The 23,698-nt window shown below is 41.0% G+C and overlaps 2 protein-coding genes across 5 annotated transcripts; both read right to left on the bottom strand.

The window, feature by feature from the left end:
• Nucleotides 1-138: 138 nt before the first annotated feature.
• On the bottom strand, nt 139-15,734 carry LOC130695489 (TBC1 domain family member 30-like). 2 transcript variants are annotated; one of them, XM_057518625.2, is made up of 11 exons: nt 14,906-15,733; nt 12,366-12,530; nt 7,490-7,701; nt 6,024-6,149; nt 5,804-5,860; nt 5,567-5,695; nt 4,423-4,769; nt 4,239-4,344; nt 4,032-4,093; nt 3,346-3,961; nt 139-853 (listed from the first exon to the last, which is right to left on the bottom strand). In XM_057518625.2, the coding sequence occupies exons 1-11, from the start codon at nt 15,537-15,539 to the stop codon at nt 302-304; spliced, it is 3,006 nt and encodes a 1,001-aa protein (XP_057374608.1). In that variant the 5' UTR covers nt 15,540-15,733; the 3' UTR covers nt 139-301. The 2 variants fall into 2 exon arrangements, with proteins under 2 accessions (XP_057374608.1, XP_057374609.1); XM_057518626.2 differs by lacking the exon at nt 139-853 and adding an exon at nt 2,172-3,069 and having other exon boundaries at nt 14,906-15,734.
• Nucleotides 15,735-17,184: 1,450 nt separating this feature from the next.
• LOC130695494 (mucolipin-3-like) lies at nt 17,185-22,307 on the bottom strand. Of its 3 annotated transcripts, XM_057518636.2 has the most exons (13): nt 22,165-22,307; nt 21,511-21,633; nt 21,264-21,417; nt 20,957-21,072; nt 20,793-20,894; nt 19,493-19,710; nt 19,236-19,427; nt 19,020-19,170; nt 18,552-18,955; nt 18,323-18,472; nt 17,970-18,200; nt 17,691-17,897; nt 17,185-17,605 (listed from the first exon to the last, which is right to left on the bottom strand). In XM_057518636.2, exons 2-13 carry the CDS (start codon nt 21,560-21,562, stop codon nt 17,399-17,401), a joined length of 2,184 nt encoding a protein of 727 aa, XP_057374619.1. In that variant the 5' UTR covers nt 21,563-21,633; nt 22,165-22,307; the 3' UTR covers nt 17,185-17,398. The 3 variants fall into 3 exon arrangements, with proteins under 3 accessions (XP_057374619.1, XP_059352352.1, XP_059352353.1); XM_059496369.1 differs by lacking the exons at nt 20,793-20,894; nt 20,957-21,072; nt 21,264-21,417; nt 21,511-21,633; nt 22,165-22,307 and adding an exon at nt 19,776-20,424; XM_059496370.1 differs by lacking the exons at nt 20,793-20,894; nt 20,957-21,072; nt 21,264-21,417; nt 21,511-21,633; nt 22,165-22,307 and adding an exon at nt 19,836-20,423.
• Nucleotides 22,308-23,698: the final 1,391 nt, after the last annotated feature.

Genomic DNA, 23,698 nt, shown 5'->3' with positions numbered 1-23,698 from the left:
TTGATTTATATTATTTTTCTGAGCGCTATAATTCAATCCCTTCCAATAAAAATGGAACCCAGTGAGACGGGTAATTCACAAATCAGCTAGACAACCAATTTATTTTGAAGTCGTTTTTTTTCTTTTTTGTCTTCGTCCATAGAGCATTGTTTTCCTGCTGTGTACAAGTGAAGAAGCAACGTAAAAACGTATTAATTACTACCGTCAGCTAATATTGGAAATACAAGCTTCAATAGAAGTTGCGTGATAATAACAGAACAATTCTTTTCTCATACAGTAACTAGGGGAGTGTTAGACATAATCAAAACTTCTGGGTAGGGCTGTATAGTCCTAATTTGACAGTGACGTCTTTCGGTGTTCGGGTCGCTTGTCTCGGGAACGGATGGTGATGGACGGGGCTAATAGCGCTGTTACTATTGTTTAACGAACTTCTTTGTTGGTCATTAGCGTCCCCGAGATCTGGTTCCTTGGTGGTGTCTAACGAAAGGGACGACAACCCGGTCGAAGTCGTTACCTTAGGACGGTCTTTTAGTTTCAATAACATTGCGGAATTCTGCTCCAGCAGTTCTTGAACCAAACGCGAACGGTTAACGGTTATTGGCGGCGCTCGGGTCGTGGTTGCCATCATTGACAGTGATGTTCCTGATTGACACGATGACGGCGTCACCCATTGTTGCTGTTGGATGGTGGACGACGTGGCGCTTCCGCTGTTGCGACGCTGCTGTTGACGCTGTTTATTGTGCTGCCGTTGATTGTGATCTTTGGACGGATACGCCACATCAGCTGTCATGTTGCCAAAGGCAGGTTGGCCGTCGGGTTTGTCAGAAGGCGTCGACGGTGCCGAAAAATAAGCCTATATACGTTACACACGTTTACGGGCATTCAAGAATACAAAATAAATACCGAAATGTAACCAACTAAAAACCAATCGATATACAAACTACAAAACGTGATTTTCAAATGATAGCCAAAATAGTGGAAATGGAAATTTTTGGTGGGATTTGAGAAAACTGGGTGTGGCCTACTGTGTCGTGCAGTAAAAGAAAAAAAGGATGCCCTGCATTGTGGGGACTCCAATCAAAAGCAAAGAGAATTATGTAACTCGACGCACAGTATTATTCAAATACTTCAACCCTTAGTAAAATCACAACCCATGTCTTCCTTTCTCATCAGCTGTGCATCCATTGCTAAACGGCTTTTGCCGCGAGAAAACTGTTCTCTCATTTAAGGTGTAATCATAAAATATTTGAGCTGATGATTTTTTTAAAGGCCTAGACCATCGCCGAGAGTCAAGAAGTTTTTGGGATGAAACCATGCGGCAAACATAAAATGCACGATGAAGCTGCAAGCGGTAAGATAAGAACAGATATTCAAGCGAAATTAGAAGGGGGGCTCGTGCTGTAGCTTCAGGGGACGAATACATTCATTTTTTACTGTCTATATGGCCGTACCAATACAACGTTTTCGGGTTCCTGAGTTAAAGCAATAGAACCGAAGACACTTTGCTTTACGGTGGTTAATGAATTAAGAAATCTTGAACAACATAATTGAAAAATAATAGATAGCTTATAAGATTAGATACATTAGCCTCTACTACATATTGTTTCTATCCAAACTTAAAGTTAAAAAATTAACCTTCATTTGGTCCCAAATTCCGACTCAAAGTGCTCGTTGCTAGAATTAAGTGTTATACGATCATAATGCAATGTTGATGCATCGACCGTGTCGAATATAGCGTTATCTTCAATTCACTTACTTGCAAGGAAAAAGTGTGTTAAAACTGAAGACCCTTACACGTAATGTTACATATACAGCCCAACAATAAACTGAGAAAAACGGCTAAATAAACTATCGGTTTCTTTATTACTTTTAAAGTGCCACTAGAATTATGAAAAACATTTTCTTAGAATTGCTTTTGTAGATTCCATCGCGACGATATAGCATTTCTAAATTTCCTGAGACATTTAAACTTTTTCTTAACGTATACTTGTTTGAACCATATCTCATGAAACCTATAGTTGTGATGGTTGAACTATATCAGAACTATATCAGATACATGGAAGGAAGGTACTCTTCCGTACGCCAGTTGCACTCTTTGTTCGTTCTTTTAGCTCTATATGTTCACGACCAAGCATATATGACTTTGCGATAGCGCTTGCAGACGTCTAAGGTCACATGTACGCACATATTATTACGTACACAATTCAGAAGAGTACAGAGAAAAGCGAAAAACAAGCACAACAAGTAATTAACAAGACGACGTTTTCAGAAAATAGGATGACTGTAGGGCAGATCGGTTGACAGTGGTTCGAAAAGAGCAACAACGAAAGACAATCCGGCTGACGAACAAGCAGTCAGTGACAAGAAGCAATGACATAATAATATCAATAAGAAAAGCGGCGCTTCCTTCAGTCCTAATTACACCGTCTTATCGTCGGAAGTCGAACGGGTTGGAGGGGGAAACGCAAAAACAAAAAAAAAACTTGAAAGACATTTTAAACCGTTTTGGATTGCACAGACAATGGAAACGAAGAACACAAACAAGGGTACGCGAAGAGAACTAAAAAAAATTTAATCGTTTATAAACATTGAATAAAGGGTACGCTTTGGCGTGGTGCCTCCCGTTCAAAATATAGTTTGATTCGCGGCACAACTAACAAACTAGCTGAGACGTATTATACACCTTTGTTAAATTTCCACGCCATCAGTCTCAACTCTTAGATAAATAGTTTTGTCGAATAGGCCCTAAAATTAGATTCTCACGTCGCCACAAAGAGCCGTGGGGACTGCTTTGAAAAATGAAGGATGCTCTCTAAATATTCTGTTTTTAGCAGCCGTAAAAATGTTGTATTAACAAGACCGACGCACTGTCCTTCATCAAGTCCTGTCTTCTAACCTTTAAACCTAACATAGACGAACTTTTCTTCCAATTTTTCATAACTTGGTGAGTGAAACGCGATTTGATATATTAGGCCAACATCATTTTTCTTCGTGGCAGTTCCGAGAACTCGTACGGAAAGGGCATATTCAAAAAGCATAACCATCGTGTTCCAGTGCAAAAGGCCTAACCTGGAAAATCAAAATTTTTAAATGCCAATGCCTTACACCGTGACAAGGATTATTATATTTAAAAAAAAGAAAGAAACACGCGATCGCTTCAGATTGCCCATTAAAAATGAATAGATCAGAGTGTGCAATAGCAGTGAATTGTGAGCTGTAAACTCGGTGTGAAAATCAAACAGCAGAAAATCTGTGCGTTTGACACGCTGACAATGACAAGAAGCTGACCTTATATTCAATCCCCTTTTTCACCCTGCAGCAATCGAATGATAAAACATTTCGTACCTTGTCATCGGTGGTGTTCGTTCCCAGTGCCGGGGGAATCCGCGGAGGCGGCAGCCTTAATTTGGGTGCTTGCTGCGAAGGATTGGACGAAGTTGAAGGCGACGACGATACCGAAGGCCTACGAGTTAGCAAAGGCTTCCTACCCGCTAACAAGTGGTTGACAGGATTGGTGCTAGACGAGGCGGAAGATGACGAACAAACGGTAGTGGCTTCTGAGGATCCACGTCGAGCGCTAGTGGCCGCACTGGACGCCACTGACCAGAACATAACGTGCGCTTGTTTCTGCCTCTCGCGAAGCTTGGCGTATTGTTTTCTCAAGGCAGCTATGTCCAGCTGGAGTTTCTCTTTCTCGTTACTGGACGAGCCAATAGACGAGGCTGATGAAGGTGTGTGCTTTAAATTGCTCGATTTCCGGAATGTAATGTCTGTGATGCGTCGGCCAGTGTGACGAAAAATGGAAGATGATGTCATTAGACCACCAAACACGGTGGCCACGGCGTTCATGGCTTTCGTTTTTTCCTCGTCATCGTCCTCTTCCGCTTCGATATCCGGATCGTCGTCACTGTAAAACAAGCGAACGCGGCCACTTCCACCACTCCATGGCGTTATGTTGTATCTGGTAATGAGAGGCGGAAAACATTGAGAATAAAGCAGTCATTTCAGCAATGAATAACAGGAGAACCTACCGGTATTTATCGCGGAGTTCATTCAGTCCAGGGAAAGGGAATGGTGCCATGCTGACGATTGTCTGCAAACGTTCAACCGAGAGAGGATGTATATTTGCATACACGATATTTACATAAGTGATAGAGTCATTGCTTAGTTCTTGCCATTGAAATTCAAATGTTATTTTTAAAAATTATGCAATTCGTAGTTTATAAAGAAAATCAAACCTGGACCAGGTGGTTGGGTTCCATTAATCCGAATTCGAGCATTTCGCGAGCCAAAACCGCCATGATTGAATAGAAATCATCACAGGTCCGCACCGTCAGAATGCGTCTAAGATGAAAGAAATAAAAACATTAAAAATTCCAATTGAAATTTACGGAAGGCAGAACAAATAAACGGACAACTTACTCTGCAAGGGTTTGCCAGATGGCAAGAGCGGTGCGCAGGAGGATGTCGTTGCCTTCGAGAAAGATCAGATCCCACACACGAAGGACGGCAGCCTTAGGTAGGCAGGTGGCGAAAAGGGTGAGAAACCATTGCATCGTGAAGACGTTAGTTAGTGGAGGCTCAATGCAGTACGAGGACGATGAACCGGTGCTCGACTCGGACTGTTGGAGCATTTCGAAATGACGCGACAGGGCAGGAAGCCGCTGACGCAAAAGATCTCGAAACACAGCCATATCGATGGACAAGCCCCGTAGGTTGTTAGCAAAGTAGCCGGTGGGAAGGACACCTTCGATCAAATAGATCATCATCTATCGTTTTAGAGAAAAAAAAAAGTCATGAAGGACATGTTGCATATTCAATCAAGACAAAACGTGGCAATTTGTGCTGCCGTGTTGAATAAGAGATACTTTTATGGAACATTTAAAACTTGATAAGCTTGAGCTTGAGCTCGATGAGGGCTTGATAAGACTCACAAAGATTAAATATTACTATTATGTTTACATTTTGTATGAAATAAAAAAGCATTGAAAATGTCGTTCAGTAAGGGCCAAAATTTTTATACTTTTGGGCTTAATTGTTTGTTATTATTTCATTTTTTTTCAGCTTCTTTATAAGCCGTTCGTGGGCGACTCATGGATTTTGATTGCTAATCAGGGAAGTAAACTTCAATTTTTCACTAGTTTTGAATAATAGTTGCTAGGCAAAAAGGCTTAACATTCAATAGAAGGGCACCATAGACTTCCGCTTTGCAGAGAATACGGTAAGAATAATAGATGGTAACCTCTGCATAATCACATTGATCCTATTTTTCTTTTGTTCCTCTCTCAAGTTGTTAGCACCTTGTCTGGTAAGGCTCTTGGGTTCGTGCCAAGTCCTCTCAATATTCATGCAGAAACACGAACTGTATACATGTCTTTAAATCTGAGCTTTACGACAGAAATTTTGCCACTCACGTTCTAAAGTGTCAGTACAGCGGTAAACGCAACCTTCCCATTGTACGCTCTTCTTACTTTCGAATTGAACACGTATAACTAGAAATATACATCGCATTACGAAACTTACCCAATGTAAAATGGATAATAAAAGCATTGAACTGCTTACGTACTTTAAGGCTTTCGACTTCGGAACGGTTCATAACTTCAAGCAGCAGGGCGGCCAGAACATTAAGCCCTTGACAGTAGCCAACTTCTTTGTTCCAGCGGGCATAGGCCAGCAATACTCGCTTGAGTAGCGCCTGTAAATAATGAATATCCATGTGTGTGTAATGAGATTGCACATTTTTTTTTCAACTTCAGAATGGTTCGTGGGGAATTTTTAAGGGTTTCTTTCCGTCCATAGTTACCTGATTAGGTAAGGCATCTTCTCCGCAGAATAAACTACATCCCGTCCGATGAAGGTCCTGCATAAAATCAAACCGATTCATTATTACAGCCAAGTTTAGATAATGTTGTAGGATTAGTTTTCCGTGAAAATCTTCAATTATTTCAGGGTACATAGTTGAATAGGGAAATTTTTTGGCAACAACATATTCACGCTATGAAAAAAAAATTCAGTCTCTTTACCCGAACAATCTGGGCACCGAGATCCTCGTCATCTGGGTTGATCCGATCATTGAAACAATTTCGTTCGACGTCCGACCAATCAACGCCAATCCGTAAAAGATGTTGTTCAGCCAGCGCCAGCCACAGCTGATCGCGACAAGGGGCGACATAACAGAAGCCGGTCGTGACCAGATTATTTTGTTTAAAAAAAAAAAAAATAAAGAGATAGAAAAGATAAAGCAGTTTAATAGTCACTTCGTGAAATTGGCTGAGGAAGAAGAAAGAACGAAATAAAACGATGGTTCTACACTACATGAATTTCATAATTTTATTGTGCAATATGTCATAGTGCATATCTTTGAATACTATTGTAAATTTGTACTACAGAAACCCCATAGTTTAACTTCCTCATGTATTCATTTGCTGATATACTTGTATATGCATAATAAACAACATGCGAAAATGCGGACCTATAAAGCTACAGATTTCATCCTGCAATAAAACTGTGACGAGAAGAAAACGCTATCCGTTAAACCACGTTTGTAACAAGGAAGGCAACAACTCTTTGCGATGTACTCTCCTGCCAACGCAATCCTATCAATTGAAGCATCGGCTGCTGCTAGTGCAACGAACTAGTTATGCCATTTGCAGTGGATCGCAGTAAACAACTTTGCTTTAGGCGGCCACTCTTCAATGTTACCGGTAGATGTGGGATCCTAATCAACCAACTCTCTTTCCCCCCATTCAATTTGCCTTTTCCCTGTGTGGCTTTTTGATAACCACCGCAGTGCACATTCCGTTATAGTTTTACAAATGTAAATTTCAGTTATTGAAATTGCAAGGGAATCTTGCTGCGAATCGTACAGCATTGGGAGATAACAATCCAATGCAATAGATTTCTGCGTTTGCCCACAATTTTAAACAGATTTTACAGATGTTATGGAAAGGCACATCCATTTGATGGTATGTTCTCGTAAAATAAACAATAGTTTACTTTGATTGTTATTTCTTGCTTACAGTTTCAGAACAAAAAAAAATATACAAAAGCAAATATGAATGTTCAGTATATAAACATTTTTCGGCGACGAAATGAAATGGGTATCAACTGGTTATACGTAGGCTCAATAGGCCTAACGTACCGACACGCAAAAATCCTGTGCACACCGACGGAAAACATATCGATAAGAATAGGGAAAATACCGTGATATCCGAGCATTCTTAAACGAGTAGGAAACAGTCTCACTAAAGCTGACGAGGAGCCTGCAAAATATAACCGACTATTTTCTGAAATTTCACTGTTTAAAATAAGCTACGCTAAATAACGCAATTTAGCTCCAATTGCTATAGAATTGCTAAATTTAGCAGCGAATGTGTACAGTTTAATATATACGTAACTAAATTTAAGATATAGTTCAACGAGAGCAAAAACAAAATATAGTTGAGAAAATATAATAATAAAACTAAGCTTCTAAACGTAACAATGTTACCTTGCGACGAAACTCGGGGGGAACACCTCCCGGAAGTCGAGCGACCATTCGCATAGCATCGTGCCATTGCTGAAACCCGGAGGACTCCGACAGCTGGTGTTGTGCTGGTTTCTGTTGTGGAGAGCCGGAGCAAGGCGATTGAAGTGAGGAAGTTGAGGAACCGATACTGCTGGTTGGTGGATCAATGCTGAATCGCATTTTGGTATCTTGACCTAATCGAAAAAAATTGGCCCATGTGTAAATAAAGCCAATCGAAGTTGAATCACTATTACGAAATACTACTAATTAGACTGCTGACGAGTTCTCGCACAGCAACGCTTATCGATTGCTTTTTAGGTTCTAATTTAGGAACGTAAGTTGTTGTTCGCTATAGTAACATTGGACTGGAGGTGAACGTGCATTGCTAAGTCGAAACTGACAGGCGAATATTACGAAAGCCAATATCCTGTTGCAAGTTTCTTGGTATATTTTCATAATAACATGAGACATAGCAACACGCACACTCTGTGCTCGCCATGCATTATGCAGGAGTGGCATAATGAAGTCAGCCGAACGGCCTCCCGACGCGAGACGTCGATTCACGTTATGTTTTGAAACACAACATTATTTCCTTCATTTTTCTGAACTTGAATGTAAGGCAATTTTTGTTTACACTTGATGATATGGAAGCCTCGGTTGGTTCTAGTTAAGGTCGCTTTAGCGATACCGAGTTAATGAAAAACCAGTATTGGCCTAAATTTAGGACCAATTCAGTTATTTCCAACACACAATTAATGTTCCACTGTGCTCGTGTTTAACCGGACGTAAGTTTGGCGACTATGCTAAATGAAACCTAATCACCCGTTCTTTATTTAAGGGGATCCGTATCAGTATCACTTATTGGTTTTGGTTTCTTATTGCGCCGCGCGCTAGACATTTCCGGTTACCTTTCTTTGCTTCACCCCCTTTAAAAGAAAAAAAAAAATCTTCCCTGTTTTTATTTTGTTGATATCCGTCCTCCTTTTACTAACCTCTGACGTATAAAAAAAAAACTAATTTTAGTTGGCACTTATTTCCGTTAAGGACTAGGATCCTTGACGAACATTGCAAGTCCTCAGGACTTGTATGCATTGCGATGAAACGGGATGAAGTAGTTAGAAACCATCAACAGAAAAGAATTAATGATTAGTTTTGAACAGTTTTGTGCCCAGCCGAAAGCAACGCTACATTTGCCCTGTCGTCGTACATCATCCCATGCGTTAGACTATATGATGGATAGATTCCCAGAAGCGACCGTTGCATTCGTCGTGGATACATTGGAAAATAAAAATCCATTTTATTGAAAACTCCGATAAAGTCCCGGCATTGTTTTGTCGATTCAACCTTCTTTTCTTTGCTACTTAATTTTCTATTTTATTTTATTTTGTTTAAAAATTTTTTTTTTGTTCTTTCCTAGTTCGTAGATTATTGTTCTAACACTTCGCACGGCGTCATCCTAACTCGAATGACAGATAATTTAATGAGAAAAGATAATCTTGTTAGCGAGTGTGATTGTCGTGTACAGAACCAATTTCCGCTGTTGACGTGTCGAAACGCATAACACGGGGAGGGGGAAGAGAGAATGGATAATAACGAAGCGGATGGGGGAGCGAAATAACGAAACAGTAAAGAGGGGCAAAAAGAAGAACATAAGACGAGTGACCTTTTCATGCAAAAAAAGGAAAAACACACAAAGGTGAAAGTCGATAATGTGCCGGAAGTTCCAAATGGAACGCGTAAAAGAAGCCAAACTGCGATTTTTTTTTTTACATCAGTTCAAACTCTTTTGAGAAGGTGCTAAAGAAGATTAAGGGTTCGTGATTCTGATCTAATTCATAATGCTTCGATTTTTAAATTGCGGGTTGAGTTTTTTTTTTTTTTAATTACAGTAATTAGTAGCACGTTCGATTGTTACAGTATTTGTTAACTACAGCATATTTCAAGCAAAAGACGTTTCACGCACGCTTGCCATAACTACGAAAACACGTGCATTGAGCAACATGTGTTTATCGTGTTGTCCATTTGATTAGCTGGAACATCAAAATCAATCACATCAAATAGAGATAGCGACTTTGATGCACGCGGATCAATACTTGACGGAATTAATTGCGCCATTTTTCAAAGCAGACAGTCAGAAGAACAGGCGAATGTAAATGAAGAGGAAAGTCTCCATTTCCCCCTGTCCTTCGACGTCCAACCGCCGCGCTTCCTTTACTCTCCATTTTCCGGAAAGGGAAAGAGATAAAGTCCTTAGTGGGAGCTTTTAAAGAGACATTTTTACGGCATGTGCCGGCGACAGGTATTTCATTGGTGTACACGACATCGAAATAAACGACCGCCCTGCCAACTCATCCACTTAATTTTCAAGAGCTGCTGATGTGACGTGAGTGAGCGACCGGCATCAGCGCTGATATTTTACGATGATTGCGAACGCAAAAGTACCAAAAAGTATCGCGAAAATTTATGGCTAAACAAAAGCAAAAGAAGAAGATATAGGGGGGTTCCAAGTACGTGTCAATAAAGTTTAAGGGAACGAAGAAAAAATTGAGAAACGTTGTACAAGCAGGAAAGTTTAAAGCAAAAAAGGGATCCAGAATTTAAACCTTTGGTCGACGGTACACGGCGAAGTGAATTGAAGAATTCGTTCATCAGGAATCAGCGGACACAAAAAGAGATCACCAAACGTTGGTACCGCAAAAAAATCAGCCGGAAATGAAAAAAAAATGGAATTCACTTTTAACAATCCCGCTCCCTGGAACACTTTTTATTTTAAAAAAAAGTTGGGGGGGCAACTGGAGGAAGAGAATAACACACGCTAGTCGACGATAATTGACACGCACTTTAGCGATACGTCATATAGAAACTGTATCGGCGTAAGAGCGAAGGCAGTGGCTGCCTTGCTTTGTTGGAAGGGGGGGGGAGTCGCTTTTTAGTTGTTTATGTATATTCGATGAGTATATTGTACGACGTCGGGGAGTTTCAAAAAAAAGAAACCCTGCCGCGATGGAGAGGAGCCGTGAACTGGCTCGTCGTTGGGCATTTACAAAAGGCTGAGGATATTAGGCACCGCACAAGCGATACGATCATTGTGTGTATGTGTGTGTGTGTGTGTATGCGTTGGTTGTGGGCGGACGAACGAAACGAGCATTTTCCCAATCCACGCGTTTTGGCCAGCACAGCGCACGCGCATTGATACGTTCCAATCGATCCACGCACAGGAGCCTTTCCCCACTTTACTGTTTTTCCGCCATATAGATCCAGCATCCTTGTCCGCCCACCATTTCGTCCTCATCGATGGGCTACGCTTATAACTCACGCACATGCTATTCACGAAAGCGTCATAGAAAAATCTTTGCCTTTACACGAAGGATCATTTTCTTTCAGCTTTTTCTTCTTTTAATTCTTATTTTCTACGTGAAATTTCGTTTAGCGTCTTGTTATTATTATTATTGTTTTTCACCGTTTTTCATATTGTTACGAAACATGCACTTGTACAAGTAGGTCCTTCAAAGCATACGCCCTATTGTCTTAATAGAGTTTTACCGGCTGTCATTTAACATGGGACCCAAATCAGATCAGCCGGGGCTCTTTGTTGCTTGTGACGCGAACGTTCTACTTGAATGACCTGTCCGTGATCGTTCACCCACGCAATTGTAAAGATGGTGGCACTCCTTTTATAATACATTAGGCCCACGCCATTTTTGCCCATCGATTTCGTTGCCTTCTCTGCGTAAAGGTTTTCATGTATTTTTATTGTTCCGTTTATGATGCACTAGTTCCTATCAATCGGTTCGTTCTCTTTCTCTACCACAACCGATGGTTGTTTCTTTTGTGCGAGGTGAAGGGCTTTTTCGCTAACGTGAAGGTAAGGCTGGCTTTTTACGATTTGTAGTAATACTTAGTACATACATACAGAGATGGAGGCCACGTATAGAGATTATGCCGGAATACTGTACGACGTAATCGCTGTGAACAGAAAGAAACCTTATCTTTCCCCCTGACTCGATTTTCGCTCCATATTCGATTTCCCCTGAACATCTTTTTATTTTTCTTATATGCCAATGGTCTTTTCTTTTTACGTGGGTTTTTTTTTTTTTTTTGCTTCTTGTTAATCTTCTCCGTCTGGCTGTTTTCCTTCTTTCCTATGTTTTTTTCCCTGTTCTGCTTCCTCTCCTTTCTTGCCATTTTGACATGAATGTATTGTTGAGAATTGAAGAGGGGCCACATGGGATGGCGTTGTATGGTCTAGCTTCGGTAGGAGAGAAAAGCTCTATAAATCTGCATATCGAATAAGCGATCTTGAAGGGTTTACCGATTCCACTTCCAGCCAAAAATCTTTGACTTATTTTCTTTTAAATTTTATTTAAGGATGCAAATGTTGATTGCGCATTGGCATTGTTTTTAGTTGTTATGCCGTCAGTAATTGGGTGGCCTAGAGAAGATGTGGAATGGCTATGCTAATGCCACCATTATTTTTTTAAGGAATGGAGGACGATTGTTGTTTTTCGGAAGGCAGTTTTCCTTTTCTTCGTACGAGCCAAGAAAATGTACAGAAGAGGGCGCTCTTCAGTGCTTCAACGCATTAGCTACTTAATTGCGTTTCATATAATCGGAAACGAGTTATGAAGCACCAAACGAGCCGTTTATGCAGTGCATTAAGAGTGGCATGCGAAAGTCAGTTTTCATTAGCATTTTTAAATATCAGTTGTTTCATTATGTCTTGAGCACATTGTTTTTAAAGCTTTTTTTTTTTTTGTTTGGATGCCACTTTTACGCAACGAAAGACCGGGATTTGATACTCAACGCCATCGTGCATCGCGTTTATTCGTACGCTAATTATTCGTTGACAGTGGCTTACTTCTTTTTGGCGAGGCGGCTTGGAGAATGGCCGTGATGACATCGCAGTGACGTTCACGCTCAAGGACTAGGCGGTCACGCTTGGTCAGCTGTTGAATCAGTGACGTTGTTACACGCGAAAGAGCTTCACGCAAATGATCGCGCATCACCACCAACTCCGAGGTATCTGTAATCGTATAACATTTAAATTCAGCGACAACGGTTTTTTTTTTTTAAATGCTATCTAATTGATTAAAAGTCATGTATGCACCAGATGGTTTAAAACAGTAATCGTTTTAAAAAACATATTACGAAACGAATGCGATACGAAATGGCTAAACATCAGTAACAAAAGTGGGAAATGTAAAACTGTCGGAATGCGAATGACTTATTCGACGCTCGTCTGGCCTTACAAATGTGGTATCAATAGTTCTCTAGTGCCTTACCCGACCTACTCATCTACGTCGTTTCGAGGGAACCGTTTACTCACAAATTGCACTCTATTTATATGCAAACGTGTTTTTCTTCTGAAACGTCTAGCAGAATAATCATTCATAGAGAGTCAGCGCTTCGCTTTGGGCAAAATGCGTTCGTTCCAATTATGTTGGTTGAATTCAATTAGTTTTCGCACAATTTCCTACCTCATTTTTGTTTTTCCCCCCTTTTGTTTTCTTCCCAAGTCCCACTGTTTTCGCTTTATATAAATAAGACGGGAAATTGATTCTTGCTGCCCAGGCGCATAGGATGTACATCAGCGAGCGAGCGTATTTCAGTCACGGGCCTACCGAAGCGCCGCATTCGATGTACGTGTTTCCCTAATCTAAACGAATCGGGATCACCGGTCTTATATGGACAGGGCGCGGTGTAAAGGTCATCATGTCTGTTGGTTCTGATTTTAATTAGAAACGTAAAGAAAACGCTATAGATTAGAGAAAAGCAAGTAAAAGATGAAACACGATTTTCGGCAATCACATCTATGTCGCAAACATCAGCCAAGCCGTACACGATCAGTAATACTAACGAGAACATAGCCATGGCATTGGCCCGACTTTTTTTTTTTTAGCAAAACTGAAGCGTCGTTTCCACTTTGGATGGGCGCAAGTGTTTGTCTCTGGCAATTTCATCATGTCCTGAAAGCTTTTTGTTCACTATCCGTTGAACTTGCGACGATATTCCATGAGGAAAGAACAAATCAATATCGGCCTCTTTGCCTTTTCGACTTTGTTCCTCCCCCTCACTCTCTCTAACAGATTGGCTGGGTTGTGTAATCTGATAAAACATTGTTTGTGCTTAAATGTCAGCGCTGCCAGTTTTTCGTAAAGAAGAAAATAAAATTGCTTAAGAAAAAAAAAATAGGTTCATTTAAAAAGCGACAACATGGCGAAAGCTGGCGTCTATATATTGGAAAATTCCCATCTAGCGTTCGTCTATTATGCGAGTAGAGAAGAGGAAGCGGCCTGAAGCGTGGGAAGGAAACGCAATTTTGTGCTAACTTGGCATAAGTGTGGGTTGCCCGCAATCTAGGCACACCGTAAATGAAGACATAGTGCGCAAAGGAGGACACTTCCGCAGCTGAGCACAAATATCCAGTTAGTTATTGCGCAAATTACGCGTTTAACATACTTGTATAGGGCGAAAACAAAAGCAACGTTTCAGACTTACAGTAGTTAGGTTCTTAATTCTAGAGATAATTAGAATTGAAATCCCTACTTGTGCAACTATGGCTTAAGTAATTAGGTTTTAATTATATCCTTAAATCTTATTTTATGCATTTGTTTGGGAAATGGTCGAACGCAATTTCGTTTTTCCTCTTGTTAGTCCAATTTCCTTTTTTCAAATAAATGTATACTTAAGGGAGAGTGTAACATTTGTCCCGTACCGGAAAAGGGTGCCGTTTGGCCTAGACTACGGGATGCATCTTGATAACACAAGTAAATAAAAATAAAAGAAAGGGAAGTCGCTCGCGTTTGCAGGCCTTTGTCCTTCATAATTACAATCCCATTTCTTTTTTTGGCAGAAAATTTACAGATAACGTTTGGCTGGTGAATTGGAGCCTTGGCCGAAAAATCGTTATCACGGTTCAACAAAATTGACTTTAGAATAGAAATTTTTTGGACCGCCCTAGATTTTTAATTTTGTTGCTCGCTAATCAACCGATGCAACTCGAAAATTCTAAAACGAACTTTTGCATCTTATACGAATGCGTTATAAACTGTATCCTGTGGTTAATTAATGTGGCCCGGGTGCGTAGCCAACACGAGATGAGATCGGAAACTCGGAGGTTAGCCGAAATCGCTGTAAGAAAAATGAATGAGCTCAGTTGACAAAGAATCAACAAAGGAGAATAAAGGCGAAATAAATCGAAAAGTTACATCCACATTGCTCGGATAGCAGTTCTAAAGGCGTCGAATGGTGTCAGCCACTCGCATACACATATATATTATCAATACGCTGTGGGAGGAGGAAGCTAGGGTTGGCCGATGAAATGCGTCATGGTCGATACCCTTGGATTAGGTTATACGTACATGGTAACAAGAAGAGAAACAGGATTCGAGTTACCACCTTTCTTTTTGAGGGGCTCGACGCACTTGGATGAGAAACGCGAGCCTTGTATCACTTCGCCTATTCCATTGTTGGCCGACTCGCTGTTGGACACGTCTTCGTTACTGGAGAAGGCTTCGTCTTCGTCCCCGCTGTATTTTCTGCCAGGCTGGCGATAGATTTCGTGTAAAAGATCGTCTACCAACATGCTGGAAGATTTACGACGCCGTTCCAGCAGGCGGGCAGATTGCGTGGACGGGATAGTTTCTACCGTTCTCGGCGTCTCCGACAGAAAGGCGGACAGTCTCAACAATTGGCCAGGATCTAACGTATTAAACGCGTCGTCCAATTCGACCAGATTTGGAATTCCCGTCACTCCCGTCACCGCACTCACACCTGATTCTCCATTGGCCGGCGACGACGTCATCGCCCGGCTGTTTTTGTTGCTGCCGTTCGCCGAAATGGTCGTTGCCGAGTTGCCGGTCTGGATCGGTGTCGCCACCCATCTGTACGGATCGACAAATCGACCTCTGTCGAGATACGCTGGCCGTATGTCGAACGAATCGAAACTTCTTGCGTCTCCGTATGTGGCCATTTGCAATTTATGGCTTCGGTAGGATAAATCGGGTAACTTTTTAAAGCTAGAATACATCATGGCCGCGGAGCGCTAACACACACACACACACACACACACACACACACACACACGCCCTACGTCATGCACCTGGCGGCTTTTTTGTCCAAATCGACAGCTGGTGCGTCAACTGGCACCAGTCGAAACAGTTTTAAATACACAAACGTTTCGCGTTCTCGTTAATGTTTACTGACGTACACCCGCCAAGTTTTTACGAGAGCTCTCGTTGTTATGGCTCCGTAACAGCACCACACGCAAAAACGGGCATGGATTACGACGTTACCACTAAAAAAAGGTGACACTTAGAAGTTTTGTCAGAATTTATTTTGAAAGAAAAGAAAAGCGTTAGGAAGAATTGCACGCGGGACACGGACACGTTTGCCGATGTTCGACATGGAACACCACACAGTTTGCAGGAATTGAAAAAAATAAAAATAAAAGTACGGAGTGGGTCACTTCAGGCTCGCTTTGCGATACGAGAGAACCGGTCTGATGCACTGAATGCTTGCGCTACGATGACGATGCGGTTCGCTTATCTCACTTTTGGAGTTTTGTTGATACGTGCGGTGCACCAACGACTGATTAAGGGGAGGAACTGAAACTTGTTCCTAGCGGGCGGAAAGTTTCCCCTTATTTGCCCTTCTCCCTACCCTGACACACGCTAAGATATACAGTGGCACACCAGAGAAATGACTGTTGAAGAGGTTGGAGCAGGTGGATGTCGCTTTCAGCTGCCATCACGCACAGTGGAATGCCCATTGTGTGTGGCTCTTCCTGTTATCTATCAATCCGTATTGTTGGCCTATAACTGAACCAAACCACTTTTGGACTGAAATCAGATGGTGTTTGTATCAAACTGTGCGTACACATTGATGTGTGGGTGACGGTTGCTATGGAAACGAGCTGAAATAACAGCCCTAAGCTCCATGACAACGGACTGACACCTCTTCAAGTTGTTAAATCGCTACGTGAGTTTCGAAAGCATTTCGAAAAGAATGCAAGACACGAAATCGGATACTGGTCATCTCTCGTCTAGCCGTTCGCCAACCACGCAGACGTTGGATATTAAGACACATCTGTCAGGCGGGAAAACTATCACGAACGAGCCATTGCGCTATTCGACGACCGCTGGAGAATACGGACGATACTTATCGCTGATAAAGAAAGATGAAGTGACGGTAACAAGGGCCGACAACGAGGCGACGGCCGCCGGTGCTGGCGACGGACGCAATCACGACACACCCGAGTGTTCGACGAAAGCAGATACGTTATCCATTCCTCTGGGATGGAGGCGATTCACTCGCCTTCAGAGTCAGATCGGAATGTACCGCAGCAGTTCGTTCAATTAAATTGCTTTTGTTCTCCGCCGCGTATTAATGGCTGCCTACTTCCGGGTAAAAATTGGTTTCCCATAAATCCACATATTTCCTCAAGGACGACGTGAACTATTTTTCATTTCAAATATTACCGGGTTTTGTTGTTAGTTATTCTTTAGAATTCTAGCGATTTTTTCTGCTTGTGCGCATTATACTTTCGAGAAGCATCGTAGAGTAATACAGAGCTAGTGCTAACCTGAAATATTGGCCCCACATATTTTTCTTTTTTTTTCTAAGGGCATCGTTGAAATGGCTGAAAAAAAAATAATAAAAAAGAAAATGCCAAAATATAAATGCAAATTGTGTATAGAATCTTGCTTGTCATACGGCTTTCAATTATTGGTCCCCCGGGGAAAAAAATTTCGAATTAGAATTTTCCATATTTGTGGATACGTATTTTGTTTTAATAGACATTTTATCTTTCGCTTCCATCGTTTTCTTTTCCCCGTAGCCCTGAAGAAAATGAATCAATCTAGCAACCTGATCAATCAAATTACAATGCTTTCAAGCTAAAATGGGTTGCCGTTCTTCCGCTTCTTCGTCTTTCTGACCATCGCTGATCACCTCATAACCACATCTTCTTCGGGTCAGCAATGACCAGAGTTGAGGAAAGCAGGCTTGCGATTCGTAAACGGGCAAATTGTCGACACAGTCGTCATTAGCGATAAACTGGCGAAGGTCAGACTTTGGGAATCCATCCGTGTAGTACATCTAGAGTTCAAGAGAAATCACTATTAAGCTCCCATCTATTCAGGCACGAAATGAATTAAGAGAATCAACTAATAACTTGACGTACCTTGATGGTCTCATATGTATCCATAATTAGGGCTATGAAGAGTGAAAGCACCACGTAGATAAAGAGTGAGATGAAAGAGTAGAGGTAGAGCCGTGAGAACCACCAGACTAGCGCCGACCTTTCCGACATGCCTGCAAACGTGGCAAACATGTCGTCGCCGTTGACCAACGAAAACAGACATTCGGAGGTGGAAGATATCGTTTGAAACTGTAATAAAAATGAATACGTTGAATGACTTATGTGATCGTATTGAAGTAAGGGCCAAATTGAAGTAAAAACCTTGAAATGATATGGGCCGAAAATAAGCCATCCACAAAAAGTGAATCCGGCATAGATCAACATGGCGCAGAGCAGAAACCGGAGCACAGAGGGGAAGGCTTTCTTCAGCGTCACGATCAACATGTTATAAGTTCGGAAGAAACCCAAGTAGCGTAAAACTCCAAACCAGACAAACAGGTTGCCCGTCCCTAACAAGACGCTGCACACATCCCACATGTCTTTTTCTATATGCTGAAGGGCATTCGTAAGAAAAGAGTTAATTCTAATTAATAATTTCAGGTTAGAAAACACCACATTACACACGCCAAATGATGATAATAATAAAATTATATGCCGAAGTAATTTCATTTTACCTGATTTTCCATAAGTTCTTTGATGATCGATCCGCCAACCAACAAGACATCATTGATGATGATGAGGACATACCACAAATTGAGAAACTCAAGCCGATCATGCTTACTCATGCAGCGATTAAAACGGCGTTTGAAAAACTCATTTGTTTCCTAACGAAGAAAAAAAAAGTGTTTTTAATGGGGCCAATAGTTTGATTTCAGCAAGTTAAAAAAAATAAAATAAATATACCCATTTCAACAACTGGGCCTTTATGACAGCCCTAGCACAAAGAAAGAAGGAGGCGGCACACGTGAAGATGACAAAGATGTTCACAGTGCTACGGAAAGACTTGGATGGTCCATCAGTGACGGGAGGATTAACTTTTCCATGACAATCAAGGTGCTGCGCAGATGTAGTCAGGCTGACCAATAATTGTCCGTCTTCACCTTGATTGTTGAACAACAGCGCAAGATCGAAAGAGTAGCAGTCCGGACCATTAAGTGGACCATTGGGTTTAAAATGGATTGATTTAATGGAGAACAACAAAGTAGCTTGCACCAGGGAGAGGCCGTTAATAGTTATGTTCTTTTGTCGCAAGAAATCTTCGCTGCTGAAAGAGGACATATCTGCATCGATCGGTATTTCCACGCATTCTTTAAAGATAACGAAGAAAAAATGAGGACGTGGTGCGATGAAACAGCTTTTTCATTATATTACCTTGCTTGGTGTGACTATCAAAATTAAATTCATTGCTCTGTGGCTCAAACTGGCTATGGATGTAATCAGTTTGGCAATAGGTCATCCAAGAACCTTTGGAATTCTTTAAGTGAAAGTAGGCACCCATTGAACTGGTTTCCAAATTAACATACTAGAGAAAAGAAGGAAAGTTTTGCTGGTTTGTTATTGCCAATGTTTTATCAATACTCAACTTACATTATCTATCGCAAAGTCCAAGTACTCGTGAAATTGTTTTTTAGAATACACTGCTAATGGTCCAGCAGAGGGAGGATAAGGAGGGGCTTCTCTTGTCACATCCCACTCTTGCAAGAAAATGTGTGAAAACACTACCTCTGTGTTTCTGGCATAAAAGACATGGCTATCGCGAAAAGATGCAAATAAACACAACTGGACACATAAGAAAAATTAGTTTGGTAATCTATGTGCAATAAACAATTATAATACACAATTACCTGCACAGTAACAAAGATAATCTTGATAATTTGAGTGAACAGTTTAAATGGAAACCTTCTTGTGGCTGCCCATTTTTGCACTGGGTTGAGGAAAAAGAACCTCAACCTGCGCTTCAGTCTCTCCTCTGCTGGAGTGTGTCTTGGAACAAACAAAGGGGAATCCATTGTCACACCATACTCAGCTGCGCTGTTTGTGCTTGTTGCAGTAAACATTTCACCTAATGGAAAGACAAAACAAATAAACCATATACTCTATTTCAAACAAACTCCATAGCACACCAACCATTATATTCAAAAACTAATTGATTGTTCTGATCAGATACCCATTCACCAACTTCATTACCTAACACAGGGAAGCTATGAGGGGGTGAAGAAACCGTAGAATTGATTGTGGTAGTGCCTTTGAGGTCTTGGCTGACTCTTCGTTTCCCAATAACTTGATTATTAGAGAAAGATAGAGAGTCATTATACACATTGTTTTCCTCTGGTTGAGCAGAAGCATGACTCGAAACGGCGGAGGCTGAAGCTACAAGAGTAGCCATACTACTATGTACACTGTAGTTATTGACAACTTTGGATGATCTAAACAATACTATACAAAATTAATCCCTACACTCATCTCATTCTCGAAACCATTAAACTACGAAAGAGCACTACTGTTTTGACTGCTCTTTGAGTTATTTTCTTCTTACAGCTGTTTACGTTTCGTCTGCTTCATCACTTGTTTATGTAGACGTTTATAACCGTATTTCAAATGTCATTTATAGGGGCAAGATTTGCGCACGAAAACGAAATTCCTTCCAAAGCAACATACATGGCAAATTTTACCACAGCCAATTTCCAGTAACTAATAGCAAGCTCAGAATTTCCTTTTTAACGCCCCGTAACATAGTTTGTTCAATGTGAAACGCCCGAGACCTTTTACTTTTTCCCAACGGTGCCAAGATATTCAAAGAATTTTTAAGACTTTCTCGGAACAAAAAAAGGATACTTAAAAATGCAGAACACAACGCAAAAAAAAAAACTTTTCGGAACAATTCGGACAACGACACGTAATTTTTTTCTGGTATTTCTGATTTTTATCGAATCCCCAAACTGTTTCACTGATGAAAAACGCCCAGTCGCTGCAACTGAAACACACGTGATTCAATTCCGATTACGTCACACAGCCTTTCTATTACTGCTGTTTTATCTGACCGCCAATGTTCACAAGGGACAGCTGTCTGGTGACTCATTTCGCGTTTAATTATCTGATGTGCCGTCTTGTAAAGAACGAATATAACAGGAATTTGATACGTACTATGCGGCAGAAATATGCTCGGATGAAACTTCGAAAACCCCGTTGGTTTAAGATTAAAGTAATGGTGATCCGGCGAAGGCAGCGGCTGTGGTAGCTGGTACGCTGCAAAAAAAAAATTTATCAGTTGATTTTTTTTTATATTTACAATCGGTTAATTGATTTACAATCACGGCCAAAGTTGATATCCTCTAGAATCAGTTCGCTGCGGAAGGGCACCGCTGACAGATTCGGGGCAGCTGCCGAAAGTCGAAATATGCGTCGCCATCGATGGCGGAATAACCTGTAAAATTTTAATAATTTATTTCATTTATCGAGCGGAAATAAAAAGATAAATATCTCTTTGTCTTTCGTCAACGTACTATTTAAGCCACGTACGACGAAAGGTGTATTAAAAACGAGCCTAACGCCCCTTCATCATTCTACATCATGGATACGTTTGTGAGTAGTTAGCCAAAGGAGCTCTAGACGAACCTGTGAGACTGTTGCGAAGGGGCGGGGCCGGCGTGTGGGCACTGGTGTTGGTGTTGCCGTTGTTGTTGATTGTGTGATCCGGTGATAGCTGATGGACCGGACGGAGAGCTGGAACGATTCGACTGCTCTTGACCCAAAGATCGGCTCCGACGTGCTGTTTATATTCAATAGAAAATAAATAGCTTAGCACAAAAGTAAAATGGGAACAATAAAGAATAAAGAAAACGTCCAATCCGTTGACCGTTACCTTTGGTATGAAATGTAGCTGCAGCTACAACCGACGTACAACATACCCCCATCAACTTTCAAGCAACCCCTTTCGGTTTCCTTCCGCCCCTCGCGTGCTCGGGTTTGATTGGCTGGCTCAGATCTAATAGAAACATTGGTATATGTTCAAACAAGAACAGGCTAACAGATCACTGAAAAATAAGCTTTGGTAACAGTCGTTAATGCTTATGATGCATCCTAGTCTTGATTTTTAACACGTTATGCCATCAAATGCTATTTGGCACTTAATTAGTGAAAGAACGTGGGCACAAAGAAAAAGAAGCCTGTGACTGTGATGATAGTCTTTCTTGTACTAATATCAAGAACTGTACGTCTCTCAAAAATAATTCGTTTTTTTTTAGTTAGGCAACTGTATAAAACAAATGGCCCACTTATTTGGCGGTCATTACCCACGAAAATATCAACGGCCTTCATTTTAAATCTACCGAAGAAACGAGCACACACACTTAGTGATGAAATTATCCATCAATTCGGATAATGCCTGGCATGAATTCGAGAAATGGCCTTCTTGGTTTGGACACAGCAGCTGAGAGAGACAATTACACAAAGTGGATTCAGTTTTCTCTGAGAAAAGGCAAATCACAGACAATACGGTAAGCATTGAACACCCTACCTGATGTTGAGAAGACTGTCACTTTGGAAGGTTCGCTGTGCGAGCGTTAGCTGTCGGACTCCTTCGTCTTTGCTAGGTTCGAGTGTGACTGACGACTTGAGGAAGGTTGAGAAAGAATTTTGCGGAACTTCTCTCCAGAGACTTGTGGTGGATGAAGGCCTATTCTAATACCAATAAACTGCCTTGAACCAGTTTCTCCTTGAACTTTGGACTTCTTAGTTTACCCTACGAACAGAGATACTTACCCTCTCCCCCCTCCCCTTCCCAAAGAAAAATAAAAAAAGTTAATCTTCTCCTTTTTATGATACGATGACATTCCTCCATTTTTTGTCCCCCTCCTATTTTATCTCGAAGCTCATGAGGCATAGTACACTCTGCGGCGTGTATGCAAGTAGACAGTGACACTTGTTTTGTATAAAAAGGATGCACAATCTCCAAAGTACGAAGAGTGCAGTAAGTTACAAGTCATAACATCATCCGTCGTTCTAGCTGCACTGTGTTTGCTGATGGCGGTCACGCACCATTTTTGTGGGACTTTCAAGTAATAAATGTCGACTGCCTATCGTGTGTGCTTCCTTGGCCTTCCACAACACGTTGAAATCACATGTGCTTCTTTGAGTAACACCACATCGCTGTTGTCATTAACAAAGCATGGCTACCGACTGCCACGTCTTGGAATTAGACTGTGTTAATTGCCCTGAGGACTTTGCTTCTTCAAAATCAAGGAATTTCCAAGATAGTGTTACAGTTTGTAGACCGACAATACCCGGGCATTCTAGAAAAAGAATAGTAGTTAGCGCCATTAAGCAACAGAGTTGATTTGATTTGATTCAACAGAGGAAATGAGCAATTGCCTCATTATGCTTATGACTGAATGTGGGTAAATGACTGCCTTTAGAAGCGTTTTCTAGTTTCAGTATTTTATTTAAATTAGTGTCATAATAAATTTGAATTTGCAGACATTGCAAATATTCAAATTGCAAGCATTAAAACACACTTTAGATAAACTTTCAATAAAAGACCCCTCTGTCCTTACATTTAAAAGAAAAAAATAGCTGTCAATATTTTTTATAGTTCGAATATGAAGGTTTGAGAAATATATGCGGAATATAAAAATAGATTTTCGTACGTTGACAGTTTTTGGCAGTGTCAGGAAATCAGGAAATCTATAAGATTTACAATATCTAAGTCCTAAACTCTGAAAAAAAACGAGGCGAAGGAAAGGGGGTCTTTTACAGCAGTGGAAGAATTTCATGCCTTTGTAAATCTGCAACAACACAGATACATCAAATTAACGTGAAAGAAATGGTTCAAACCAAACTGCCAAAATAAGCTGTACGGAGTGTAGTTGCATAAATAGTTACATAACTAGCTGCAAAAATAGTTGCATAACTAACTTCATGAATAGTTGCATAACTAACTGCATAAATAGTTGCATAAATAGGGGTTATGAACGCTATGGAACTGATGCGTCAGTGAAACGTAACGAATGCGTTGTCCACCACTTAGAGTAGCTGTTTTTCATCGACGCACA

Source organism: Daphnia carinata, chromosome 7 (genome assembly GCF_022539665.2).
Source record: "Daphnia carinata strain CSIRO-1 chromosome 7, CSIRO_AGI_Dcar_HiC_V3, whole genome shotgun sequence".
In the NCBI taxonomy this organism is placed as follows: Eukaryota; Metazoa; Arthropoda; class Branchiopoda; order Diplostraca; family Daphniidae; genus Daphnia; species Daphnia carinata.
Note: the sequence above shows the minus strand (reverse complement) of the source record. Positions and strands in the feature narration are given on the sequence as shown.

What these genes read in the sequence shown, in the direction of transcription:
- LOC130695489 (XM_057518625.2), bottom strand. Translation starts at nt 15,539, where the DNA reads ATGATGTATTCTAGCTTTAAAAAGTTACCCGATTTATCCTACCGAAGC. An exon ending in CCCCCGAGTTTCGTCGCAAG is followed by an intron (nt 6,150 to 7,489) that starts GTAACATTGTTA and finishes TGTCGCGATCAG; the next exon opens with CTGTGGCTGGCGCTGGCTGA. An exon ending in CGAACACCACCGATGACAAG is followed by an intron (nt 854 to 3,345) that starts GTACGAAATGTT and finishes TAACGTATATAG; the next exon opens with GCTTATTTTTCGGCACCGTC.
- LOC130695494 (XM_057518636.2), bottom strand. Translation starts at nt 21,562, where the DNA reads ATGGGGGTATGTTGTACGTCGGTTGTAGCTGCAGCTACATTTCATACC. An exon ending in TGGACTTTGCGATAGATAAT is followed by an intron (nt 19,171 to 19,235) that starts GTAAGTTGAGTA and finishes TCTTTTCTCTAG; the next exon opens with TATGTTAATTTGGAAACCAG. An exon ending in TGATAGTCACACCAAGCAAG is followed by an intron (nt 18,956 to 19,019) that starts GTAATATAATGA and finishes TTATCTTTAAAG; the next exon opens with AATGCGTGGAAATACCGATC.